At 37.8% G+C, this 27,007-nt stretch overlaps 1 protein-coding gene across 4 annotated transcripts in view; it reads right to left on the bottom strand.

The window, feature by feature from the left end:
• The window catches only part of FRRS1 (ferric chelate reductase 1), a 48,484-nt gene extending 26,470 nt beyond the window's left edge, over positions 1 to 22,014 (bottom strand). For all 4 annotated transcript variants that reach the window (XR_014325993.1, XM_082833507.1, XM_082833508.1 and 1 more), the window contains exons 1-5: positions 21,911 to 22,014; positions 6,339 to 6,534; positions 5,194 to 5,327; positions 4,039 to 4,133; positions 2,299 to 2,446 (exon numbers count right to left, since the gene is read on the bottom strand). Coding sequence is in view for 3 of the 4 variants with exons in the window: in XM_082833507.1 (XP_082689633.1) it covers positions 2,299 to 2,446; positions 4,039 to 4,133; positions 5,194 to 5,327; positions 6,339 to 6,534 (573 nt within the window). In the remaining variant the exon portion in view is untranslated. The remainder of the gene's footprint in view (positions 1 to 2,298; positions 2,447 to 4,038; positions 4,134 to 5,193; positions 5,328 to 6,338; positions 6,535 to 21,910) is intronic.
• Positions 22,015 to 27,007: the final 4,993 nt, after the last annotated feature.

Raw genomic sequence — 27,007 nt, 5'->3', positions numbered from 1 at the left:
ACAGATGCCAACCACAAGTCCCAGGTTGTCACCTGTACTTCTGAATGGTCGGCCATAAATTGGAGGTTTCCAGCACCTAATCCTCAAATTGGATAATTTACTAAGATGGCTCACAGAACTCAGGAAAATAGTTTACTTAGTAGATTACCAGTTTATTACATTGATAAAAAGATAACCCAGGAACAGCAAGATGGAAGAGATGCGTAAAGCAAGGTATGTAGGAAGGGGCACAGAACTTCTGAGGCACCACCTTCCCAGCACCTCCACGTGGTCAGGAACCCAGGAGCTCTCTGAAACCCATATTTCTGGAATCATTATGGAGGCTCCATCACGTGGACATGATGGATGTTTAGCTCAATCAGCCTCTCTCCCTTTTCTGGAGAATGGGGGGAGGGGGCCTGAAAGCTGCAAGCTTCTAATCATGGCTTGGTCTTTTTGGTGACCAGCCCCCATACGGGAGCCCACCAAGAGTCACCTCATTAGAACAAAAGATGCTCCCATCATCCAGGAAATTCCAAGGGATTTAACAGCTCTGTATCAGGAACTGGGGTCAAAGGCCAAATATTAACAGAAACCAGGCAGAAGCTGTTTTATTTTTTTCCTTATTTATTTCACAGGAACTTAAAGAGAAATCCTAGTCGAGTGGAGAGAACAAGCCACGAGGAGCTAGGAACCATGGGTTTTGATCTCTGCTCTCCCCTTTACTCCATCACGTTTGCTAAAGAACTTATTCTCTCAGGGTCTCTTTACCTTTAACTATGCAGCAGTGACCCTGAGGTCTCTCCTAGTTCTCTACAAATGCCATCATCCTGTGACTCTGAATGAACCTCTCTATAATTAGAGATTATAACCTTGGTGCAGAGATACAATCAAAAGCTCCAACAAGCGCTAAAGCCTTTTATATGAATTTATGGAAAGATAATAATCCTGTCAACAGATTCCTACTGGGAAGCTCAGGTCCAAACTGACTGTGGACTCGCCTAAAGCAGCTTTTAAATAAATAAACATTAACACTAAATGAACTGAGAACTAGCGCAAATAATAGATCGAATTGTTTGGTCAAACAAAAGTTCATAATAATGTAATCAAATGGCTCATCATATATTGCATAATGTAGAAAAGAAAGAAAACAAAATGAGACACTGTATTGGAGTACAAGAGCTTTATATAGTATGAAGAAACAAAGAGTTACAGGGCTTCCCTGGTGGCGCAGTGGTTGAGAGTCCGCCTGCCGATGCAGGGGACACAGGTTCGTGCCCTGGTCCGGGAAGATCCCACATGCCACGGAGCGGCTGAGCCCGCGCGTCCGGAGCCTGTGCTCCGCAACGGGAGAGGCCATGACAGTGAAAGGCCCGCGTACCGCAAAAAAAAAAAGAGTTATAAAAAGACAAGAAAGGGAAGGAAGAGAAAAAAATGAACTAATATTTACTGAATATCTATTAAGTACAAAGCCATTAGAAATTAGTTCTCATAGTAATACTATGTAAGAGCTAGATATTATTTCTCATTTTACAGGTGAAGAGACTGAGACTTTAGGAATTAAGTAATTTTTCCAAAGTCAAACAGAAATTAGACAAATCAGGATTCAGGCCCAAATTTGTTCTTGCAACTGTAATAACCTACTTTACGACATTTTTCATTATATTTACTTCTGAATTGATAAGTATAATTTATCAGAATTGCTTTCAGTAAAACCTTTCTAATGTTTCTAATATGCATCACCCTTTCTAAGGTATGTTTTTTTAACAGTAATTCTTTTGAATCAGAGGGCTTAAATGGAATTCTAGCTGATAAGCTTGCAAAAGAGTTTCTGTGGTTCAACACACAGAATTCCCCAGTACTCATTGGCCTTAATCAAATAAGATTGAAGAGTGATATCACCATTTCAAGATTCTCCTCCAAATCTTGTCTAAATTTAGCTTAAGCTTGAAGTTCCCTCTCCATGTGTGATATTTGGCTGTGTTTTTTTGGTTTTTTTTAAAAAAAAAAAGAATGGAAGAAAGCTGCTGCTTCAGATTCACTTTCAAATGAAAACATCTCCACCGCTAGTACAGACTACATGTGAATGTCATAACCACATTTTGAACATGCAGGGTCTTACACTCCTCTTATTCTAACCTATAAATCATAAAGTTACAATGAAGACTTCCTCCTGATTTCCTGAAGGGAATTCAAAAACTTGCTACCACAACCCAGGACAGCTACTTCTCTACACACGTTGCCAAGCACAGAACCACAATTTCTAAGGAAGCTGTTCCTTTAGATTGCATTTGGTGAAACCATAAAAATGTTACTTACTGATTTCGTTAAATGGGAGACTGGAGGTAATGTTGGCATAGGTGCTATGGTAGCTTTAGGTGTTGTAAAAGGAAGGACGTTTGGTTGTGAAATTATAGGACCAGGAATCATCACCCAGTAGATATTGTACTTCTCAACAACTGTGGCTCTGAAATGCAGTACCAGCGAGAGTGAGATTAGACAGAACCATGATTGTGGCCCACCATAATCAAATCGAAAAAAAAAGAGTAATGAACTAGGGACATACCACTTAATACAGGTATACCTTGGAGAAATTGCAGGTTCGGTTCCAGACCACCACAATAAAGCGAATATCACAATAAAGTGAGTAACAGAATTTGGGGGGTTCCCAGTGCATATAAAAGTTATGTTTACACTATACTGTAGTCTATTAAGTGTGCAATAGCACTATATCTAAAAAAAAACAATGAATATACCTTAATTTTAAAATACGTTACTGCTAAAAACTACTAACCATCATCTGAGCCTTCAGCAAATTATAGTAGTAACATCAAAGATCACTGATCACAGATCACCATAACAAATATAATAATGATAAAAAGTTTGAAATATTACAGCAATTACCAAACTGTGGCACAGAGACACAAGGTGAGCAAATGCTGTTGGAAAAATGGTGCCCACAGACCCACTCAATGCAGAGTTGCCACAAATCAATTTGTAAAAAGACAATATCTGTGAAGCCAAATAATGCAAAGCACAATAAAACAAGGATGCCTGTAATACCTGACAGAATTTCGTGTGAGGCAAATCTCTAATGACTCTCTTCCACTTCATCACCAAATGAATTTTAATTACTCTCTCTCTCTCTCTTCTCTTTACTTGTCTATTCTCTGGGCATATTCACAGCAACCAGGAATGTCAGACCCCGGGACTAAAGTGCACAGATTTCCACTCCTGACATAAGAGAACATACTACTACTACTACACTTTTCATAGTGGTCAAATTATTCCAAAAGCCACGTGTAACAGGCAGCTACAGCAAAAAGCTATATAGAGGCTGCATAAGCAACCATCAGTTCTTACTGGGGTCATATCCCCTTTCTCACATTCCACTCAACACACAGGTGCAAAGCTGCATTACTGTGTGCCGGTGACCTGTGCACAAAGTGAAGCAGAAAATAGTGCCAGGCCAGGAAAGCAATTCTCCCTTTAAAATATGTCTATAACACCACTCAGGAATCATTGTATGGCTTTATGACATTCCATTTCCCCCTTGCATGTAAGATTAAGAGATAAGTACTATTCTAATTCTACTGAATTTCATAATTCTGAGGAGCACACATGATTTTACTTTTTTGACAATCTAATCTGCAAGTTGTGACACTGCAAAAAAAAAGTCATCCAAATTTCAGGACTGCTTCTTTTCATATTCTCATACTAATACAGGAAAAATCTATAAAAAAGTATTAGTCCATATACCATATAGACTCAAGTATTAACTGATGGCTCTTATTAGTGTGAAGGCACTACAACACTTCATTCACTCAACAAATGTCTATTAAGTGTCTATTAGGTCCTTGGTCCTGTGCTAAGTGCTCAGTATATATGCTGAAAAAAAAACAAACAAAAAAGCAAAACAGCCACTTACATCAGTAAGGTGGTGTCATTACTACACCACACCGCTGCCATACAGGTGAATGTCCAATAGGTATAAAAAAAGATACAGACTATCATTATTTCAATTATACTAGTTACTGAGTTGTAAACTCTTCTACTCACAGAAACTTTATGTGGTTTGGGGCACTGCTTGGAGCATTCCAATAGACTTTAATTTCTCTTTTATTGGATGGACTTGTGTGACTCACAGCTGATCCCTGAAATAAAATGGAAAAGAACTACCATTCAGACACTCAATAGCTCAACATAGCTGGAACTACAGCCATTTTGCAAAGTAATTTACCATTGCATGACCTTGGCATTGTGGTAGACTTTTATTTAGAACAGGGACTCAGGTGCTCAATAAATACATGTTGATTGATTGACACCAAATTAGCAGCCGGCTCTATGAACAAACTAGAGTCAGCAGAAATTTAAGAACTGAAGAGAGTTATGAATACTGAGTGTGTTGATGTTATATAAAGCCTGCTCATTATTTCATTTATACTGTAAGTTTATTTTTTTATTAATAGATGCAAACAGAATGCATAAGATTCATCAAAAGAAAAAATTCCTGCCTCCAAATATGCAATATTATATTTTATTAATTACTTTCTCTTGAACAATCTTGTTTCCCACATTCTTTCACCTGGCAAATTCCTACGCATTCTTTGAGGTCTAGCTGAGATAATCTCCACTCTCTCAATTCCCTCCAACCTGTGTGCAGCACCTCTGCTATGCTTCTCACCCACCCTGTGTATGGTTCTAATCTAAGTCATCATACTATTCCATTTATGTGTCTGTCTTATATCCATACGTTCTACTTATGTGCCATATAGCATATGCCCATATGCTTTACTTATGTGTAAGGCTATGAGCTCTTCAAAGAACAAGTCCTGTCCATCACCATAATCCATGCAGGAAAGTTCCTGGTATAATAAATGTTCATTAAATTAATTAATTACAAAAATTAGACCTCTGTTCCACTCTAGAACTCTATCTTCAATATTAACATCTTTCGAAATTCAATATAATAGGAGTCTATACTATATAAAATATCAAAAGCCATAAACTCTTCAAGCTGCAACCCTACCTCTTCTAGGATGTTGTATAAAAATATCTTGCCAGTAGAAAAATTAGGGAGAAAGTCTGATCAACATGAATGTACTCAGATGTCTGCAATGCATGGGTAATGTCATTGTTTATCTTGCAAACACCACCTTGTAGTGAAAAGACCCATGGAAACTGACAGAAATCAGTTTCAAACTAAACACAAACCTGTATATCTTCACAGGTCAGAAGCTGTGACACTTGACTGTCAATCAATGTGAAGGAGCCAATAGGAGGGCCAATCAAATTCTCATCACGTGCTTCTAAGAGAAAGCCTTTAAATGGTGGCCCTGACAAAGTAACTAAGAAACAAACAAAAAGATAAGTTAAGAGTTTAGCAACATCCCCCAAAAAACACTGTTTAAAGGAGGTACATCACCAAATCGGGTGTATATATAGAAAGCTACTCCAGGAGAGAAAACAGTAGAGATCATCCTATAGTCAAAGAAATTCTAAACCGTGTTCCACAGGACATTATTCCATGAGATGTAATAGCCATTCCACAGGGAAGAAAAGGTAGGTTATGGTCAGAGTGTGATCTATGGGACCAAAGTAGTTTGAAAAATGCTCGTTGAAAGTAAATACTTTTGTCTTTACTGCAAACGTCTCAGGCCCTTTAACATTCTACTGTGCAGTATGAAACTCTAAGAAATATAATATATATAACAGAGTGTTCCAAATTTATTTTTCCATATACCCTTTTTGCTAGAGCGTATCTATTAATATTCTGCATTTCTAAAGCTGCAGAAAATAGAATTTGTAAAATGCTTTTATAGATACATCCTTAATAGACTATTAAGTTTCAGCCTACCTTTTGCCAGAATTAGGGAAACACAAGAGATTATACTATGTCAAGAAGGATAAGGGTTTAACATCTTAAGCCAGATAAAATAAGCTTTATTTTATGTATTTCTATTGAGTAAATAGTACTGTTAATGAAGATATATTAAATAATGACAAAAACATATTTTCAAACCTATTCTGGGGAATTCCCTGGCAGTCCAGTGATTAGACTTGGTGCTTTCACTGCCAGGGCCGGGTTCATCGCTGGTCGGGGAACTAAGAGCCCGCAGGCCATGTGGTGTGTCCCAAAAAAAAAAAACACCTATTCTGAATGGATAGTAAATATACTACTTAAGTAATATAATCATCTGTAGTAGTTAAACACAAAAATGAGAAGTATAAGATCATGGTATCTTATAAAAGCAGATGAACAGATTAACTGAAACTGTATAAATCCAACAGTAATAAAGATTCAATTTACAGTAAAAAAGTGAAATTCAAAATGTAAATTGTTAATACCAGCACAGTACCTTTGATCTGCTCTCCTGGCCTGAATGTCATCTGATTCACTGAGATGTAGTAAGGGGGATCAGACTGTGGAGTATGACCATGTTCAGGAATCATTCCATGGCATGACTTCGTTACTTTTCCATTGGGATAATTAGCCACAGAACTAACGAGCAACAGAAGTATGAAGGCACCAAGGGTAAATCCAGGAACTGCCATCTCAAAAAGAAGATTAAAAGCACATTATTTTTAAAGGTAATTAATTAAAATATAAATGCTTTCACATCACAGGATAGTAAGTTCTAGACAACTATTTACTTTCATAGTTAACCACATTCTCAAATATATGTACTATAAAGAATGTGATGTGTGAAGTTTGTTCTGGATTTGAATCTCAGCTCTACCAGTTACCAACTGTGAAACTTTAAGCAAGTCATTAAGTCTCATTCCTTACCTGAAAAATAAGGAAACGAAAACCCTCCTTTCAAAACTGTTTTAATAAAATTTAGATACAGCCAAAGGTCTGACAAGGAAGATAGTAAATGTTAGCTTTCATTAGCATGATGGGGAAATAATAAAATAATCCAGTAAAAGCAAAAGGTTTTGCTCCACTTCATCCTAGAAAGCTTAAAGAACAAATAAGAAATGTTTCTTCTGGATTTAAATATCATCACCTGAATAAAGCTCTGATATGATTTCTCCCAACTTCCCATTAAACTAGTCATGGTGACAATTTAATTTGCAACACTGAAAACTGAGGCTAACAACCAATTGCAAGAGACAGTATTTCTATTACCTATAGCCCAAATACTTCTGAATTAAGAAACATGATTGTTAACCCAGGCAATTTTCTTCTCTCATCCAGTTTATCTGCCTCTTACCATCTGCCTAGCAGAAAACCAGTCCCACCCTTGTCTAGCTCACTTTGTGCATATATGCAGAACCTGCAAATCATAGTATTTAACAAGGCTAGAGCTAGATGGGCAGGGACATGTTATATGGCAGTAAAGTCCACACGGTGGACAGGCTGCAGATGAGAAGAGCTCAAAGGCAGTTCATTCTCGAAAGAAATGGGCGTTTTCTATACATGGTCATAGACAAAAATAAAAGCACCCTTAGAATCACTAGAACAAATTATCCTTTTATAGTCATGTAAATTATAAACCCCACATTGGACCAGAGCTAAACTATAGAAATTCCTGCTAGACACCAGAAATTGTGCTGGAGTTATACTCTTTAACCAGCCCTGCACATTACACCAGTAGCTACCAAGTAGATAGCTTTGGGTCCAACTCTATACCCCTATCTTTCATCAAACATTGATGCTAGATAGAATTCTTCTTATTTAAAGATAAGCAAAAGGAACAAATGAACCATTCAAGAGCTTCTGAAAAATTCTATATCATAAGAGCAGCATAAGATTTCTCTGTAGACTCAGAGGAAAAGCATAACCCTGAAAATAGTTAATTACGATAGGAAACAATATTTAAGAAAATAACTGCTAAGGAATGGAGCAATAGAAAATCTTCTGTTCAAACATGGCTTCCAGGTCCTTTCGTTAGGGGCAGACCTGATTTTAGGACCATACAAGGTTTACTGGAGAGGATCAAGGTAATTATTTTAACCATGTGATCTTGGCTAAGTTATTATGAAAATTAAATGCAGAAATGTGCCTCACTCAAAGAATGGCACAGTGGGAAGAGTTAGTTTGCTTTAACAAATATTTATTTGGCACTGACTTCCTGCCAGGTGAAAGTGGAAACAAGACTTTATTTCTAGTCTCTGCTATGCATTAAGTAGCTGAATAACATCAATCAGGTCACTTAATCTCTGTCTCAGTTTCTTCATTTGCAAAATATAACAGATGAACTGGAATAAATTCAGGGAAATACTAACATTACGATTTTAGGATAAAGCAAAGTGGAAAAGCATACTGGGAATTATTAGAGCATGAAGTATAAGATGGGAAAGGGAAGTGACAAAGACACCACTACCTGTCATTCATTAGGAAAATATAACAAACAAGGTCAGCGAGAGAAGTAGACAACAGCAATTACTTTGTCCTTAGTCAGATACTGACCACTCAAGGTAAAGTTCTATTTTCATAACAATGGCCAATGACGGTTTCCCAGTTAATGATTTAAGGAAACTTTTTCAAATGAATACATTAATTCAATAGGCAATCTATGCCAACAGATTGCATAGTTATGAAAAGGAATAAAGAGTTATACGTGGAAACATTTAAGCTAAAATTATGGAATGTGGATATGAGCTATTATATTACGAGATCATTCGTCAAACCCTGGAAAAACTTGTATGAATTTTATATTTTGTATGATTTTGTATGATTTTTACAGGTATGTAAAATTTTGTATGATTTTTGCAGGTTTTTAATATTTTGTATGATGTTTATAGGTTTTTAATATTCACATTCTACCATGAGTATAATATAGAGAAATAAAAGATATCATAACTTGCATTTTGTCATCCCAGGACAAAGACAGACCTATTAGTTTAAAAGGTTAAAAGAGAGGTTATCCTGATTCTCTAACTGAAATATTACCAAACCTGATGAGATTTATACAGCTTTCTTTCTTGCCTGAAAGACAGGCACTTAGTAAAAAGGTATAACGACTGCCTTTACCATGCGCTACATACATCTCACATGAAGATAAAACTTCAGAACGTGTATTCTTTATTATCTGAATACCAGATATTGATAGGCCACTCAATATGCTATTACTGAACTAGGCCCAGTTAACAGTAGCCAAAAGTCTCCAGACCATCTGTCTTACTAGTCTGTTATGGTCCAGGAAATGGTTCCCTCTTGTTGCTTCTTCCCACAACTAGAGTTACACTATTACAATCAATGATCTTATAGTACTATATATTTGGTCAATTGTTTCAGGTTTCCTAATCATCACTAAATGTATCTGAGGTTCAGCCACAGTTGGTAATGCAAGAAACAATAATTGTGTAAAATAGGCAGAATACAAATAATACAGCTAGTAACATTAATAAGGTCATAAGTAAGAATTTAAGCTAAGAACTTCCATTAGGTATAGCCCAGTATCTCCCCAGGTCACCTGACCAGTTTGTTTTACACCAATCACTATCTTTAAGGGAAATAATATATTGGCATCGTACATAAAGTTCACCAAAGATGTCTGCATGTACAAGGTGTGTGATGGGTAATCAACCCCTTACTGGATTGAGAAAGGAATGTTATTTTTCAAGGAGTTACATGACTGGTGCCAGAAGAAAAATCGATCTTTATGGTTGAGCAGGTATTTCTGCCTTTGGGGAAGTCTGGTTAACCCATAATACAGATGCATAGTGCACACTAGGGGGGAGGGAGGGGGGAGTGCACACACAAAGGGGCAGAGAAAAAATATTATGTTTAAATTTTTCTTGTATTGCCTTAAAACGTGAATATTTATTTCATCATAACCATAATATACAAACACTGCAATCCCTAAAGCACTTAAATGCTCCATTCAAAATTTCCATCAAGTACATACTACAAACAATGTATAAAGTAAATAACTACTTATTCAATATTGTTTTTATTTTATTTTATTACTAAAACTGCAATGGCATTATATTCTTTTACTTTGTTATAAGTATAAAATTTTCAATTAACTTATGAGTTAAACATGCTTTAGTTTCTGGGCTTTTGGCCTAGTGACAGAACCACCATTTATAATATTGCTTCCATTAAAAAATAGAATTGAAATTCCAAGCTGAATTAAAAGTTAATTTTGGGACACAGCACATGTGTAATTTCAGCATTTTCATCTAGGATCTGGGGCAAACCTGGTAGGCCTGTGACCAAAACCTAGATGGACTGGGGTTAGAGGTACAAATAGATGTTCACTTGTACAGTGAGAGAATTAGGCAGAAAGTTTTAGAAAAGTAGGTAGAACCAGAGAAGGATAAGGAGGTTGATAAAATCAGAAAAGTTAAGACTAAGCACAAGAGATATACAGAAAGCAATGAAATTTCTATAACAATAAGAAAGGAAAGGATTACATTTTAATACGGGGTGGGGGCGGGGGGGGGGAATAAAGGGGCCATAGTGTGAATAAGAAGAAAAAGAAACAAACATTTGGTGGGAAACTGGTAGATAGTACATCTAATGTAATCCTTACAACAAGCAGATATTATCATCATTTTAGAGATGAAGACACTGAGACCAGGGAGTGTACCCGAAACCGTGTACACTTTTAGGATTAGAACCTAAATCTAACTCCAACATTCTCATTCTCTTCACTCCACATCATTGCTCCCTCCTTGGAGAGAGAAGGATGTGGAAAGTAAACAGGTACAGCAAGAATCCAAATTTCACAATGAACAATGTGAGTGGGGGCATGCTGTGACAAACGTGAAATCTAAATTAGCCTACTTGGGCTTCCCTGGTGGCGCAGTGGTTGAGAGTCCGCCTGCCGATGCAGGGGACCCGGGTTCGTGCCCTGGTCCGGGAAGATCCCACATGCCGCGGAGCGGCTGGGCCCGTGAGCCGTGGCCGCTGAGCCTGCGCGTCCGGAGCCTGTGTTCCACAACGGGAGAGGCCACAGCAGTGAGACGCCCGCGTACCAGAAAAAAAAAAAAAAAGTAGTACAATGCCTAAAAACACTAAGTTGCCAATAAATGGTAATTGCCATTATTTATAATCACTAGCAACTTTCCGCATCACCAGTATGTGCTAATTTCTTTTGAACACTATTGTGGTTAACAAACGGAGGTTTCCATATATTTCTTTCATCTGCATTTAACTTGTTCAAGCTTTCTGAAATATTTCAGAAAATTTGCTCCCCTTCTTTCCAGCAATTTAACTTTACATTCATAGAAAACTTCCACATCAAGAGTTAAATTGACTTTGATAGCTGGATCTCAAATTATAGGGAAATTGAAAAACAGGTCAAGTATTTCCACTTTCCCAGATAAAAACGTTTCAGACTCCATTTTCACAGCAGGAAGTACAGAGAAAAATGATTTTTTAAATTAAAAATTGGAGTTATGACATTTTCAGTAAAGAATCTAAAAAACATAGAGCATAAAAAATGGTGGCACAATGAGATCTGTCAGGTCTGACAACCTAAAATGGTTGAAAAGAATTCTGAAAAGAATCTAGAGTTTAAGTAAAAGGAAAGGTAGAGGAAACCACTGAAGAAACAGGAATTGGGAGCTCTCTGATATAATTCTGATTCCTCTAATCACAGCATCATCAGAAAGCAACTTTTCCACTTTATTCATTCTCTGGAAAAATGATTGGAAGCAAATATCTTATTACACACAGAGCTTTCATCTGGATCATTCCACATGGCCCTCACAATAGTCCTGTCCTAAAAACAATATTAGGTGCTAAGTGGAATGGTCCCTTCTCTAAAGGCACAAAACTAATAGATGAAACAAAAGCAAATACCATTAATATATCATTTAAATGATGTTACTATTTATTGAATGCCTGTTCTATTCTAGTCAACATAGTAGGTGCTTCACATGTATGAACTCTAATCCCTGGAAAAAACAAAAACGTATTTTTATTGCATGGAAATTGAAGCTCACAGAGGTTATTTAAAAAAAAAAAAAAAAAACTACTGCCTAAGATCACATAGGGACAGAACAGGAAAAAAACTGCATTTTATTATGGCAATTGAGAGGTAAAGGAGAATATGATAGAAGCGCTAAGGGCTCACAACATATCAGGCATCATGTCAAGGACTTAGCGCACATTCCTCAAAACAACCCAGGAAGGTGTGAGGGGTATTATTGTCCCCAGTATGTAAAACAGGGCACTGATTAAGATTCTTGCCAAAGTCACAGCAAATGAGTGGTGAAAAGTATGATCTCCAGTCTAGTCTGTGAGGTTTTAACCACTAAGTCATCCACAGCTTCAAATCAGACACTAAAAGCTGACACAGTAATCCCACAGGAAAAGGGATTCAGAATGAGCACACTTTGGGAGCAACAAAAGAAGTAGAGATAGAAAGAGCAAAGTGAGAATGGACTTTGGAGGGCAGTGAAGAATAGCCTAACTAGGTCCAAGGTCAAATGTTAGAAACAGTCGTTATAAAAAATACTATAAATCTGGTCCCTCTTCATGACCCTTACATGAAGATATCAATCCCCAAGACTGTTTTCCTTGACCCCCACATTTCTCTACAGGCTATCCCTTCCATAGCTTCAATTATCACCCCTGAATAATATTTCCCAAGCCTTTCAATTGCCCCCATCCCGCATCTCCACAATGCTTCAACTCAAATTTCCAACTATACATAGATTTCTGTTTGGATGACATTAAGCTCAATTTTTCTGAAATGAAATTCATTATTTTTTCCTCCAAACTAGTTCTTGAATCTGACTTTCCTATTTTGACGGTGGCCTATCAACACATTTCTAGTCAACAAGATTTGAAATCCCAGGACTTCCCTGGTGGCTCAGTGGTTGGGAGTCTGCCTGCCAATGCAGGGGACACAGATTCAAGCCCTGGTCCAGGAAGATCCCACATGCCGCGGAGCAACTAGGCCCGTGCACCACAACTACTGAGCCTGCGCTCTGGAGCCCACGAGCCACAACTACTGAGCCCACGTGCCACAACTACTGAGGCCCACGCACCTAGAGCCCATGCTCTGCAATCGGAGAGGCCACCACAGTAAGAAGCCCGCGCACCACAAGAAAGAGTAGCCCCCGCTCGCTGCAGCTAGAGAGAGCCCGTGTGCAGCAACGAAGACCCAACGCAGCCAAAAATTGATTTAAAAAAAAAAGATTTGAAAGCCCAAGTTCTCAAGATTTGACTCCAAACACTCTTTGGGACCCCAATTTCCAAATAAGTTCAGTAGATTCGACCTCCACCCTTCCGAACATCTACCTATCCCTTCTGTTTCTCTCTTCTACCTTCCATTCCCTCTATTACATCTGTCTGCAGTTTTCCATTCGGACACCACCTTCAAGCACAAAGCCTTCATTATCTGTCACCCAGATTCATGAAATACTCTCAATTGGCCTCCCTGTTTCTGTATCTCCATTCGAATCCTACGCAACACCACAAGACCATTTTCCTAAGGCACAATTCTCATCATATCACTCCGCTCACCAAAAACCTTCAACAGCTTCCCTGGAATTATTCAATTAAAGACAAAAGCATTAGGCATTTAATGTGTATTCAGCCCAATCCATGTTCTATCAACAATGTACCATTTGTACTTATTTCTGGAACAAGTACCTCACTTTTTTTCCTCTCCATGTTCTGTCTTCTAACTGGGACCTCCATTATGCCATCCATCAAATTCCTACCTATGTAAAAACAGATATATGTTAAATGGGAAAAAAAATAGATACAGAACATATCTGAACACTGTGCTTAAACTATGTTAAAAATAAAGGTACATTGCCTATTATTTCATGTAAAATGCAAAAGACTGATAATATCCAATATAAGCAAGCATGTGGAGAAATAAGTGTGCTCATACACTGAAGAGTATAAACTGCTGCAATATTTTTGGAGGAAATTTGACAATTTCCTACTAAACTAAAATATGTTTAATCTTTGACTGAGGAATTTCACTTCTAGGAATTTATGCTATAAAAAACCCCACACAACTAACAGCACAGGGAATACAGTCAACATTTTATAATAACTTTGTATGGAGTATATTCTATAAAAATGTGAATTACTATGTTGTACACCTGAAACTAATATAATATTGTAAGTCAATAATACTTCAATTTAAAAAAAAGAAAGAAAGAAAGAAAAAGAAAACCCCCACAATTATGCAATGATTATTTGTAATAGCAAAATTTTAAGACAATTTAGGTGGTTACAAAAATATACTATGCTATACCCAGACTCTAAAATACTGTGTACCCACTACTACAGATAACCAACAAGGATCTATATATAGCACAGAGAACTATATTCAATATTTTGTAATAACCTATAAGGGAAAAGAATCTGAAAAAGAATAGACATATACATATGTGTGCATGTAAGTGTGTGTGTGTGTGTGTGTATATCTGAATCACTTTGCTGTACACCTGAACTTAACACATCATTGTAAATCAACTATACTTTAATAAAAACAATTTAAAAATAAAATACCGTGTACCCATTTAAAAGAATGAAATAGAGTAGACGATGACCGACATAACAGCTAATAATTCCTGACTGCTTTCTAAGAGCTAGGCATTCTTTTAAGTCCTTTACAGAGTGTTAACTCTTTTCAGAAAAGCTTAGGACGTGAATCTGCATGTACTTAGGTGGAAACATGCTCTTGTCACAATGAGGAATGAAAACAAGCAAACTACAAAATGATACATAATGTACCAAGTGCATATAAAAGAAAAGGGAAAAGAAAAAACACCATGCTTTAACCGTTCTCAATAGTGGTTACCCCCTAGGAAACTGTTTTCAATATGGGAAAAGAAGTGGACTTCTTCTTTTTAATCCTCTTTGAATTTTGCATATTTTTTAAAGCCTGTAGTGCTTTGTAATTTAAAAAACACTACAAGACATGCATATTTGAAGACTGTAAAGAAACACATTAAATTAATTGTAAGGTGTTCAGATTTTTTTCTTTTTTCTATTTTCAAACATTCTATATTACTTTTACTGTTATTGTCATTCAAGGTCCATTTAAAATGCTATCAGCTACTCTGTCCTATGAGACAGTGTGTGGTAAGGACTTTGAAATCACACAGACCTAGGTTTGAATCCAGCAGGTACCACCTTAATGACTGACCTTGGACAAATTATTTAATCTCACTGGGCCTAAAATTTCTCATTTTGTTAGAGACAATGCTACCAATATCAAGGGATTTATGTGAGGATTAAATGAAATAACATCTACAAAACATTTAGCACAGTGCCCACCATAAAGGTCTTCCATTAAAATCCTTTCTTCCTTGGAATTTTGCCTAATTCCGACAACTTTAACCAGTCTCTTCTGGGACGCTCCAAAAGCTTTGGTTTTTTTGCTAATAAAAACTTTTTCGGCCACAACTGGTTGACTTGTCTTAAGGCAAATTTCTGAAGGCAGCAAAGGCATCCTACTCCTTGATTTCCTTTCACAATGACTAGCAGACAACCTTGAAAACAGCACTCAATGCAATGTACTACAATGTGATTTCCAGGGAATCTGACATTACTTAAGTGGACAGGTGTGAAACAGAAGGTACAGCCAGCAAAAAGAATCCACCTACTGGCTGATTAAAAGACTTAGTAGAACACATCCCTTTAAACAAAACCATCCTTTAAAAAGTCTAGCTCATTGTTTTCAGTAAATCAATAGACCAAATTTCAGCCTCCCACTTCTCCACTATCCAAGTAAACATTCAAATCCTTCTACTTTTTCTTTAATTCAGAGAAAAAAGAAAATATCTGAACTAAGAAGTTTAGCTTTATAAAGAAATACTTCTAATAATACATTTACAAACGGAAAACTCCCCTTTGCCCTTAGGGCAGCACAAGACGTAAACAAATTAAGGGCAGAGGTAACACCTAGTCACCCCAGAGAGTCTCTGAAATTCTAAAGGCACACCAGAGGTGGGGGTGAGGGGAGCTAAGATTTCTAAATTAAAAGACACTTTAAAAGCCAAATAGGGCTCTAAGTAACCTCCATATAGGTAATTACGCCATTAGCTTTAGATAAAAAGGGAGTTTCCGTTGCTTAAAATTAAAAATAAAAACACTGATGCATGAATAAAGTCAATGCTTTTCATGATCCCAGACACGTCTCTACTTACAATCACCCTTTTCATGGGATTAAAGCTCCGTAGTCAAAGTCACGTGACTTATCATTAATCTAACTCGTTCGTGAGCACTCATTAGCTCAACACAAGCTCGCAAGCTCCAGAACACAGTTTGTTAATAAAGCATCCATCCTGCGTCGCCGACCGCCCGGGTCAGCACAGGCGCCTGCTCTCTCAGTACTGTCACCGAGCTGGATTCAATTTGTAAGAGCTTTGCGAAGAGCTCGGACATAAAGAAAACAGGAGACACTTACCTCGAGAAGCAAAGGCAGCCTATCCAGCTTCCGGTTTTGTTACAACTTATATCTCATTTCAGCAGCTGGGTGGAGCCAGTTTACCCATAAAGAAAAGAGAACGTTTCCCAAACTGAAACGGAAAACTGGACTTGCAAGACCAGTGCTAGTCTTAGGACTCAGTTTCTAGGAATTAACCATTCTATTTTACACAAAGGAACACTTTTTTCCAACTAATAATTGTTTCACTGAGAAAATTAAGTTCTTGTCTTTTACTATAAAACCATTTGAAAATACAACCTGTTCTATATAATGCTAAGTAAAGACAAACCAAAGAACCTGTTTGTGTTTAGGTTAGGGTTGCCAAATTTAGCAAATTAATGTATAGGATGTTAAATTAGAATTTCAGATAAACAACAAATAATTCATTAACATAACTATTGTCCTATGTGATATTGGGGATATACTTATATTAAAAAGTGATTCATTGTTTTCCTGAAATTCAAATTTCTATTTTATCTGGCAACCCTATCTAGAGAATAACAGTAATTAGCAAACTATTCCAATTAACTACAAAAGGTGTGATAGAATCAGACTGCATAGAAATGAAGCCTTTGAAAGTGTAAATGACATAATGCAAAAGAATTCTTTTATTATGCAAAATTTACCTTGGAATTTAGGAGTTCTGTTTGTTTTTGTTTCTTTTTAAGCCTTTAATCATTGTTTTTCCAAGATTCTTTTTGCAAAAAAAAAAAAATCAGGTCTAGGAAAAGATAATGTTCTGAAAATATTAAACACTTCAGACCATGACTAACATGTGCAGACTGGAAAACAGACTTTGTCACAGACGCCGTGACCTGTGATCACTGGTTGGCAATCACACTAGTAAACTCTAGAACCATTTCTAAAGGGGAGAAAAGTAGGGAAAGAACACCATCACTTTAATCTTTCTCTTTAGGAACTTGTCACAAGTAACAAAAGCCCCCTTTACAGGATTTTAGAGAGAAGCTTTATATAAAGAAGATGCAGCTCTGGTTTTCTATCCTAAAGCTGCTTGGAACGTGAATGAATTTAAACTAAGTCAGTTGATCTTCAGTCTTTCTATATAAAGCGCCAAGTGGTGACATAACTTTCTCTAGTTTTAGTTAGACTCTTTCCAGTAATAGTCCCCAGTGGACACTTTACATGCCAAAAGCATGATAAAAAGTCTATAAAACAAATAATTCTTAGAATATACTATCATAATCTTTAATCCTAAAGTACAGTAGAAAAAACTGAATGGAGAGGCTTAGCACTATCTAAAACTACCCTTTCCAGGCCTGTCATTTCCCTGAAAGTCCCCAGTTATAATTCCCCTTATCATTCCCTCCCAGAAGTTCACCTCTACGGGGTTCTTCATCAGCTACTTGTCAGCTGCCAGAAAGGAAACCCAATTTATTAAAGTCTTCAATGGACCTTGGACTCTGAGAAGTACATACTAGCTTATTGGGGCCCGCTCTCATGTCTCTAAATTAGCAGTTCTCAAATTTTTTTGGTTTCAGGACCCCTTTGCAACTCCTAAAAATTATTGCAGCCTCTAAGAGATGTTTGGTTATGGGGGTGATGTCCGTCAATATCTATTGTATTAAAAAAAATAAAGTGAGAAATATTTAAATACTTATTCACAAATTCCACAAATTTATTTATGGACAAATGACAATAATGAACTCTACATGTTGACATGATATTTTTTTACTCTTGCTTTTATAAATGTTTTTCAAAAATAAGAATTTAGTGAGAAGAGTAGTATTGTTTAAATTTTTACAAATTTCTTCTGTGCCTGGGTTAATAGAAGACAGCTGAATTCTCATATCTTCTGTATTCAGTCTGTTGCAATATCATATAAGCACATCATGCAGCCACTGGAAAAATCTACTGCATACTCATAAGAGAATGAGAATGAATAAGGCAAATAAAGTATAGCAAGAACAATAATAACGATCTATTGAGCTTCTGTTTTGACCAAGGCACATGAATTATCCTATCCAAGTCTCACAAGGACTCTAGGTAAAAGGTATTTGTTATGGACATTATGCAGCTGAGAAGGCTAAGAATGTGCCTGGCTAAGTAAATAGCCCAAGGTCAGGCAGAGAAAAGTGACAGACCCGGTTCTAAGCCAGAGCTATTAACTCTCTACACTGTCAAGTGTGAATGTGGGCTGATGGGCCAAGCCGTTAAAAACGGGAGCGGTGTGTTTCACTGGTGGCGCAGTGGTTGAGAGTCCGCCTGCCGATGCAGGGGACACGCGTTCGTGCCCCGGTCCGGGAAGACCCCACATGCCGCGGAGCGGCGAAGCCCGTGAGCCATGGTCGCTGGGCCTGCGCGTCCGGAGCCTGTGCTCCGCAACGGGAGAGGCCACAACAGTGAAAGGCCTGCGTACTGCAAAAAAAAAAAAACCAAAAAACGGGAGGGGGAAGGGTAAGCTGGGACAAAGTGAGAGAGTGGCATGGACATATATACACTACCAAACGTAAGGTAGATAGCTAGTGGGAAGCAGCCGCATAGCACAGGGAGATCAGCTCGGTGCTTTGTGACCACCTAGAGGGGTGGGATAGGGAGGGTGGAAGATGCAAGAGGGAAGAGCTATGGGTACATATGTATATGTATAACTGATTCACTTTGTTATAAAGCAGAAACTAACACACCATTGAAAAGCAATTATACTCCAATAAAGATGTAAACAAAAACAAACAAAAAAAACCTTCCTATTATAGTCAACATTTCATTAAAAATTACATTGAAGTAAAACATCTCCAATTGATTAGACCCTGCCTCAACTCAATAAAACCAAACCCACTGTCTAAAATGGACTCATTCTCACTCAGCCTTTAATTATGGCCATCTCATCCAAATTCATCCAAATTCATCCCCTCTTCTCTATCTCCACTGACATCACTCTGGCTGTCCTCATTACTTTTCAACTGGACTATGGTCATTATCTACTAAGTGCCTCCAGTTTCTCATCAACCTAATAAGCCATCCCACATGCTATCATATTAATCTTTCTAAAGTATAACTCACATCATGTAATTCTTCCACTCAAAAAACCTTCACTTACTACTTATTACTGAATGAATGAATGTCCAGATTCCATATACAGATGGTAAAATGAAATAATATCTGTAAATCACAGTGCTTGACACAGAAGTGTTTAAAAAATCATACTTAAAAGAAAAAAAATTTTTTTTTGATTTGTGAATGAGATGCCCCATCTTCCCAGTGCTTCACAATAAGAAATTGTTCCAAAATTACCCATGAACTTCTAACCAAACTCTGTTCACTAAATCCATATTTCACATGTTCTCTGACAACACAAGCCATTCTCAGTATTAGATTAGTAGTAGCAACATTCTTCTTCATAATTTTCTTTCTACCAGTTCCAGGTCACTTCACATTATTCTTCTCTAAACACAGCCTACTCCTTAAATTACTCAACATAATGCGACTTCTCTATGATGAATGATCCTGAAGAATATCTGCCACTTCACCCAAACCCTGGCTAAAATTATCTGTGTCTTCAAAAGATAACTAACGTTGTGGAAAGTGTCCAAAACGTTTAGCTTATATGAAAAGGTTGTTTTGGGACAGCATTCTTGAGAACACAGAAATGTCCTCGCACACAAGAGACATCTGGCTGAAGGATCACAAATGGTTCCAGCACCTCTTTGAAGTGTTCAGAGAATTAAGCATCCTGGAACGACTTGTTCATGTTGTTTAAGAACAAGAAAAGCTTTAACAATTTAATTACTTTAATGGGTTCGCAAATGTTTTTGTACGAACTTGCCTGCAGGCCGAAACATATTTTGAAGCCGATGATCTGTATCTCATTTCTATTTTTTACTAGCTGAAAAACAAGCTCATTGTGTATCCAGTAAATAAATATGTGGATGGGCAGAGGTTTGGGACTCTTGACTGTTGGAGTCCTGAGTCCCCTGCTGTTCATCTGTTTAAATCCATTCTCCTTGTCCGCCTCTTCTTTGGGACCCGAACGACAACACTAATGTTATTACTGAGACCCAATTTTGACTTCTCTGGATAAAATTAATCTCTTGAAAAAATCTTTACTTTCACCGTAATTTTTTTTACCATAAAAAAAAATGGAGATGATCTGAAGTCATAAAAGTCTACTCTAATGTAAATACATAGAGGATAACTCTTTGTGGCATAGGACATTGCCTTCTAGTAATTATTTTCAATTGAGATATTTCCTTGTTGTAACACACTGTCCTGCCCATTGTAGAATGTCTAAGCATTCCATTATTCGAGTTATAAAATACAGAAACCCTGCTCTACCCATTAATAGTGATAACCCAAAAAATGCCACTACACATTTCCAAAGTTGCAGCAGGAAGCAGATATAAGGTATGAGAGTGCATCCACTGTGTAAAGCTGTGATTAGATGAGTCAATCTGAGTCCCTGTGGAATGAAGCATTTTGCTTTTGAAGAAAATAAATACCAACAGGAGAAAGACCTAGAGTATTACTGCATTTTAGTAATAGTACTGCTTCTTTAGGTTGACAGGTGAACTCAAAAGAAGCTTGGCTTAAAACGAATGTGAAAAGGCAAAGGAGTGTGGTGAAAAGAGCACTAGATCATTCTAGACAAATCACTTATCTTCTCTGTTTTTGTTACCTCAAGAGTAAAAATGAGACTTCCCTGGTGGTGCAGTGGTTAAGAATCCACCTCCCAATGCAGGGGACACAGGTTAGAGCCCTGGTCTGGGAAGATCCCACATGCCGCGGAGCCCGTGCACCACAACTACTGAGCCTGCGCTCTAGAGCCCACGAGCCACAACTACGAGCCCATGTGCCACAACTATTGAAGCCTGCGTGCCTAGAGCCTGTGCTCCGCAACAAGAGAAGCCATCGCAATGAGAAACCCGTGCACCACAACGAAGAGTAGCCCCCGCTCGCCGCAACTAGAGAAAGTCCATGTGCAGCAACGAAGACCCAAACGCAGCCAAAAATAAATTAATTAATTTTTTTTAAAAATTAAGAAAAGCAAAAGAGTAAAAATGAGGGATTACAACCGGAACCATATATCCTCTAAGGTTCCATGCCAAATTCTGAATGCAGGTTTCTGATGTCCAAGAAGAGACACATAATGGACCAGAAAAATACTAGATTTTTAGGGCAAAGGTCACTTAAAAAGAAAAGAATTATCACAATCATCCAACAAATATTTTGTCAAGTACCTACAATATGGCAGATATTGTGCTAGGCACTAACCTATATTTGTACAAAATGGTTCTACATCTACTCTAATATACTGTGATTTCTTAGGTGGATGAGAAAGAAAAAAAAAAGAAAAGAAAAGAAAGAAAGAAAGAAAGAAAGAAAGAAAGGAAGGAAGAAAGAAAGGAAGGAAGGAAGGAAGGAAGGAAGGAAGGAAGGAAGGAAGGAAGGAAGGAAAGAAGGAAGGAAGGAAGGAAGGAAGGAAGAAAGAAAGAAAGGGAGGGAGGGAGGAAGGAAGGGAGGAAGGGAGGGAGGAAGAGGCACAATTACCTGGTAAACCCATGTGCCTACACACACGCAGTCTCCAGAAGCTGGAGAGACAAGGAACAAATTCTCACCTAGAGCCTGTGGAGGGTGTGTGCTTCTGCCAACATCTTGACTTTGGCCCAGTGATATTGATTTTGGACTTTTGGCCTCCAGAACTGTGAGAGAATAAATTTTTGTTGTTTTAGATCCCAAGTTTATGGTAATTTGTGTCAAACAATAATCAGTATTGAGGCAGCAAAGAAAAAACAGCTTTATTTGGGGTCTTAGGAATTGCAATTTGGGAGACACAGATTCAGGGAAAACCGAAAGAGTGTTCTGGGGAAGAGAAAGAGTCAAGGGCCCACAAAGGCTAAAGCCACGTGGCTGCCAAAGAACCGTGACCACCCCTGATGCACGTCAGGAAACATCTGTCCTCCAGGAATCATGAGCTGCTCTAGGGCAAGGGCCCAAACAAGCAGACAGGCTGCCAGGAGCCACCCTAGAGTAACGGTCCAACAAGGATTCTGAGTAGGACAAGAATCAAAAGACCAGATTTCATCCAGGCCAAGATGCACACAAGTCACACCTCCTCAATGGCCTCCTGGCTCATTTTAGAGAGCTCTCTTAGCAACACCAACTCCATTTTTATTTTCCTTTAACATTTGTTACAGTAGCCACAGGAAACTTATCAACTCCCCTTTCCAATTTCTTCTTTATTTTTATCAATTAGTGGTACCCATTTTCCTCACCACTCAAACGAAACCTGGAGGACTTTCAACTTTTTTGTCTCTTTCATATTTTATAGCTTAGAGTTTTTCAACTCAGAGCCACAACCCATTTGTCAGTGGACTGTAAAATCTTTAGTGGTCACAATCAGAAAACTGTTAATGAAATAAAATAGAAAAAAAATCAGAGAAAATACCTTTATATGATAAGGGTAAGTGAATGCTATTTCATGAGCTTTTCTGATTATGAGTAGATATATCCTGGTTTGTGAGATGAAATGTATTTCTTACTGTGGGCAGCAGCCCAAAATGTTGAAACCAATTGCTTTTAATTTCCCCAAGTCAATTATCAGTTCCTTCTTTCTCAATATTGTTGAGAATGAAGAAATTTTACTCTACCCTTCTAGGTTCTTCTGGATGGTTTAAGAATTAAATTGACATGAAACAGAATAACAAGAGAAAATCAAACAAAAGTTTAATAACATGAACACCTGGGAGAGATCCAGGAGAACTGAGTGACTTGACAAAATGGCCTAAATCCTCACCTTAAGTACCATCTTCAGCTAAAGACAAAAGAGGATGTTGGGGGTAGTAGTCTGGGCAATTTAAAGAGGAGGAAGGTAATTGACATAGAGGTAGAAAAGTAAATGTTTGGTAAATAAATGTTTGCTGGGCCATGCAGAGACTATGGGACACAGAGTGGACTCTGATCTCTAGGTCCAGCTGAGTCCCCATCCCTCCCCCTCCCCCGACCACACTTATATCTCTGGTGATAGCTCTATTCTGGGAACAGGCCCTTTATCTAAATTATTTAGGCAGCCAAGGAGAATGTAGAAGACAGACTTCCTGAGTCTTCTGTTTCTTAAAAATAATCAGCTTAAATTAATCCTCATGCCAAAGAGACACATTTAGGGGTGGCAAATTTTGCTCCCCTACAATACTTATATGTAAGCCTTCTTCCCACAGACATTAGACTATCGAGGGCCAAAGGCAAAAACAGAATGTGTAAGAGAAAGGGGATAGGACAAAAAAAATAATAATAATAGGCAGGCTGGAAATAGTGAAACTTTTTGTCCATTTTTAGCATAAGCGAATTCACTGATAGCTAACTAAGAGTCCAGTCTGGATGGTGTGCCATTGAGCAGGCTGGCTGGAGTCAACAAAGATAATAATTTCAGTAGTTTATGGATTCTCCAGGAAACTTTGATAATCCCTATGGAGCAAACAGGAGCAGCTGTCTCTTTATGATGGCTGCCATGTCTGTCCATTGGTCCCAACTCTGAGAGGCACTTCTGCACTCATCTAATACTCTCCTCTAGTCTCTTACTTCCCATCAGCCAACAGCAGAGCTGAGTACTGATCACATCAGTGATCTAAGTGCTTAGGAGAGTTGCTTAGTAACTAATCACTCCCAGTGCCTTCTCTGGGTCTAAATCTTTAACACACTGTTCTCTGCTGACCCCAGTAGGTCACGTTTGCTCTTCTCTAGCCTAAAATGGGATATTTTCTTTTAAGATGTTAAAAATAAGACTCTAAGTTCAGAACACTGAATAAATTCTTGACCTGAATTACTAATAAATTTACCTCTCTGAGAGCAAAGGAAGCAACAACCAGAACTTTATCTCTTGAGTCAATTCTGATCAACAGAGAAATTTTGATGAATCCAAAGATAGAAAACTTGAGGAAAACAGGAAGAAATTGGAAGTGGTGGCATCTATTTGGATGGGAAGATTGGTGGGAAACAGGGGAGGAGCAGGTTTGAAGGGTAGAAACCAAGAGATGAGTGTTGGATATATTAGGTTTTAGATGCCATTAAAATATTCAAGTGGAGATATCTTTTCATATACATGTATGAAGATACACATTTGAGTCATTGGCACTATGGTGTTAGCATGGATGGAAAAAAGAAGAGGTCTAAAGAATAAGCCTCAAGTGCACTAATGTTTAGAGGTTGGGAAGAACAGGCAAGTTCAGTAAAGGAAACTGTGATTGATTGGCCAGTAAAGTAGGAAGATAACTGAGAAAGTCCCAAAATGTAGAAAGTGGTACCGGAGGTGGATGAGGTCCATCATGTCCAATGTTGCTGAGAGCTTGAATATACTGGAGACTAACAATTGACAAATGAGCATGGTTCTCAGAGTCACCTGTGGACCTCCTGCATCAGAATTACCTACTTATTAAAATGAGATTTCTGGGCCCACCTCAGACCTACTGGACAGACTTTGTAGGAAGGCACTCAGAACTGTGCACTTAAACAAGCATAGGGTTATTCTCACATACCCAAGAGTTGCTGTATTAGAGTTTTTGTCATTGGAATGATATCAGTCATTTCTCTAGACCCATGGTTCTCAGGCTTTAATATGCATCAGAAACATCTGATGGATTCCTTAAAACACAGATTACTAGAACCCACCTCCAGAGTTTCTGATTCAGGAAGACTGGGGTAAACCTGAAAAATTGCATTTCTAACAAGATCCTGGCAATGCTAATGCTGTTAGTCTGTGGCTACAATTTGAGAACCACTGTACCAATTTTTTTATAAAGGCCCTTTAAAAACAGAGTAAGAGGGGCTTCCCTGGTGGCGCACTGGTTGAGAGTCCGCCTGCTGACGCAGGGGACGCGGGTTCGTGCCCCGGTCCGGGAAGATCCCACATGCCGTGGAGCGTCTGGGTCTGTGAGCCATGGCCACCAAGCCTGCGCGTCCGTAGCCTGTGTTCCGCAACGGGAGAGGCCACAACAGTGAGAGGCCCGCGTATTGCAGAAAAAAAAAAAAAAAAAAAAAAAAAAAACAGAGTAAGAATATGTGTGATTCAAAATGTAGCCCCCTTCCCTGGCTAATAAAACTCTAAGATAACATGGTCTTCAAGATAATAAATTTCTCTCAAGTTTTCTCTCTCTCACCATAGCTGGAATTTCTTCTTCAGGGAAGTCTCTGCTTTTAAGGCCTTTTAACATGCTCATCACTGCACCACGCTCACCCCAATATCTCGGACAATCTCCCTTACTGAAAGTCAACTGATTATGGACTTGAATCACATCTACAAAATACCTTCACAGCAACATCTAGATTAGCATTTGATGGAATAACTGGGGATTATAACTGAGCAAAGTTGTTGACATCAAACAACTATCTAAAATAGTGCTCCTTTTAACTCTCTACCCGTACCTTACTTTATCTTCTTCACAGAACTTATCACTACCTGATATTATGTTTACATATTTATTTCTTTATTTATGTATTGGCTAGCTCATCTGCTGGAATATAAGTTCTGTCAGGGAAAGAATTTTATCTTTTGGCTTTGCTTTTAACTACTGTTTGTTCAAATAATCTCCTATTTTGGACAGTGTGTTTCATTCTGCTGTTTTATTATTATGAACAACATTAATGTAAATATTCTTGTATATACATACATCCTGGGTCACTTCTTCAATATTTAATTTTTAAAAGTAATCTTTTTTAAATGTCATTTTTTGGTTAATTTTTTTCAAGTCATGTTTATAGAAGTATAATTCTACAAAGAGTGAAATTTTCCCTTTTTAGTGTAGAGTTCTGTGATTTCTGACAAACATGCAGTCATGTAACCACCACAATCAAGAAACAGCATTCATATCACCTCAAAATGTCCCGTTGTGACCCTTTATATTCAACATTTGCCTCACCCCCACTCTAGAAACCATTTGTATTAGTTTGCTAGGATTCCTGTAACAAAGTACCACAAACTCAATTGCTTAAAAAATAGAAAATCTACATCTCAAAGTCCGAAATCAAGTTGTCAGCAGGGTTGGTTCTTTCTGAGGGCAGTGGGGGAAGGATCTGTTCCAGGCCTCTCCCCTTGGTTTATAAATGACTGACTTCCTCCTATGTCTCTTTACATCATATTCCCTCTATATGGTTCTGTGTCCGCATTTTCCTTTTTTATAAGGTCACTAGTGATGTTGAATTAAGGCCCACCCTAAAGGCTTCATTTTTAACTTGATTACCTCTGTAACGACACTACTCCAATAAGGTCACATTCTGAGATACTGGAGTTAGGACTTCAACGTATGAATTTTGGGGCAACACAATTCAACCCATAGCACAATTGATCTGTTTTCTCTCCTTATAGATTTGCCTTTTCCAGAATATCATATGAATGAAATCATAGCTTCTATGGCCTTTTGCATCTGGTGTCTTTCACTTAGCATAGTGCATTTGAGATTCATCCATGTCGCATGTATCAGAAGTTCATTCCTTGTTATTGCTGAGTAATATTCCATCGTATGTATGTACCAGTTTGTTTATCCATTCACAAGCTGAAGGACATTTGAGTTGTTTCCAGTTTGCAGCAATTATAAGCATAGTGACTTATAAGTCTATAAACATTATAGTCATTGTAAGTCACTATAAACATTCACATACTGGTTTTTGTGTACACAAATGTTTTCATTCCTCTTGAGTAAATACCTAGATGTGGGATTGCTAGA

Source organism: Leucopleurus acutus (assembly GCF_964270905.1).
Source record: "Leucopleurus acutus genome assembly, chromosome: 2".
In the NCBI taxonomy this organism is placed as follows: Eukaryota; Metazoa; Chordata; class Mammalia; order Artiodactyla; family Delphinidae; genus Leucopleurus; species Leucopleurus acutus.
Note: the sequence above shows the minus strand (reverse complement) of the source record. Positions and strands in the feature narration are given on the sequence as shown.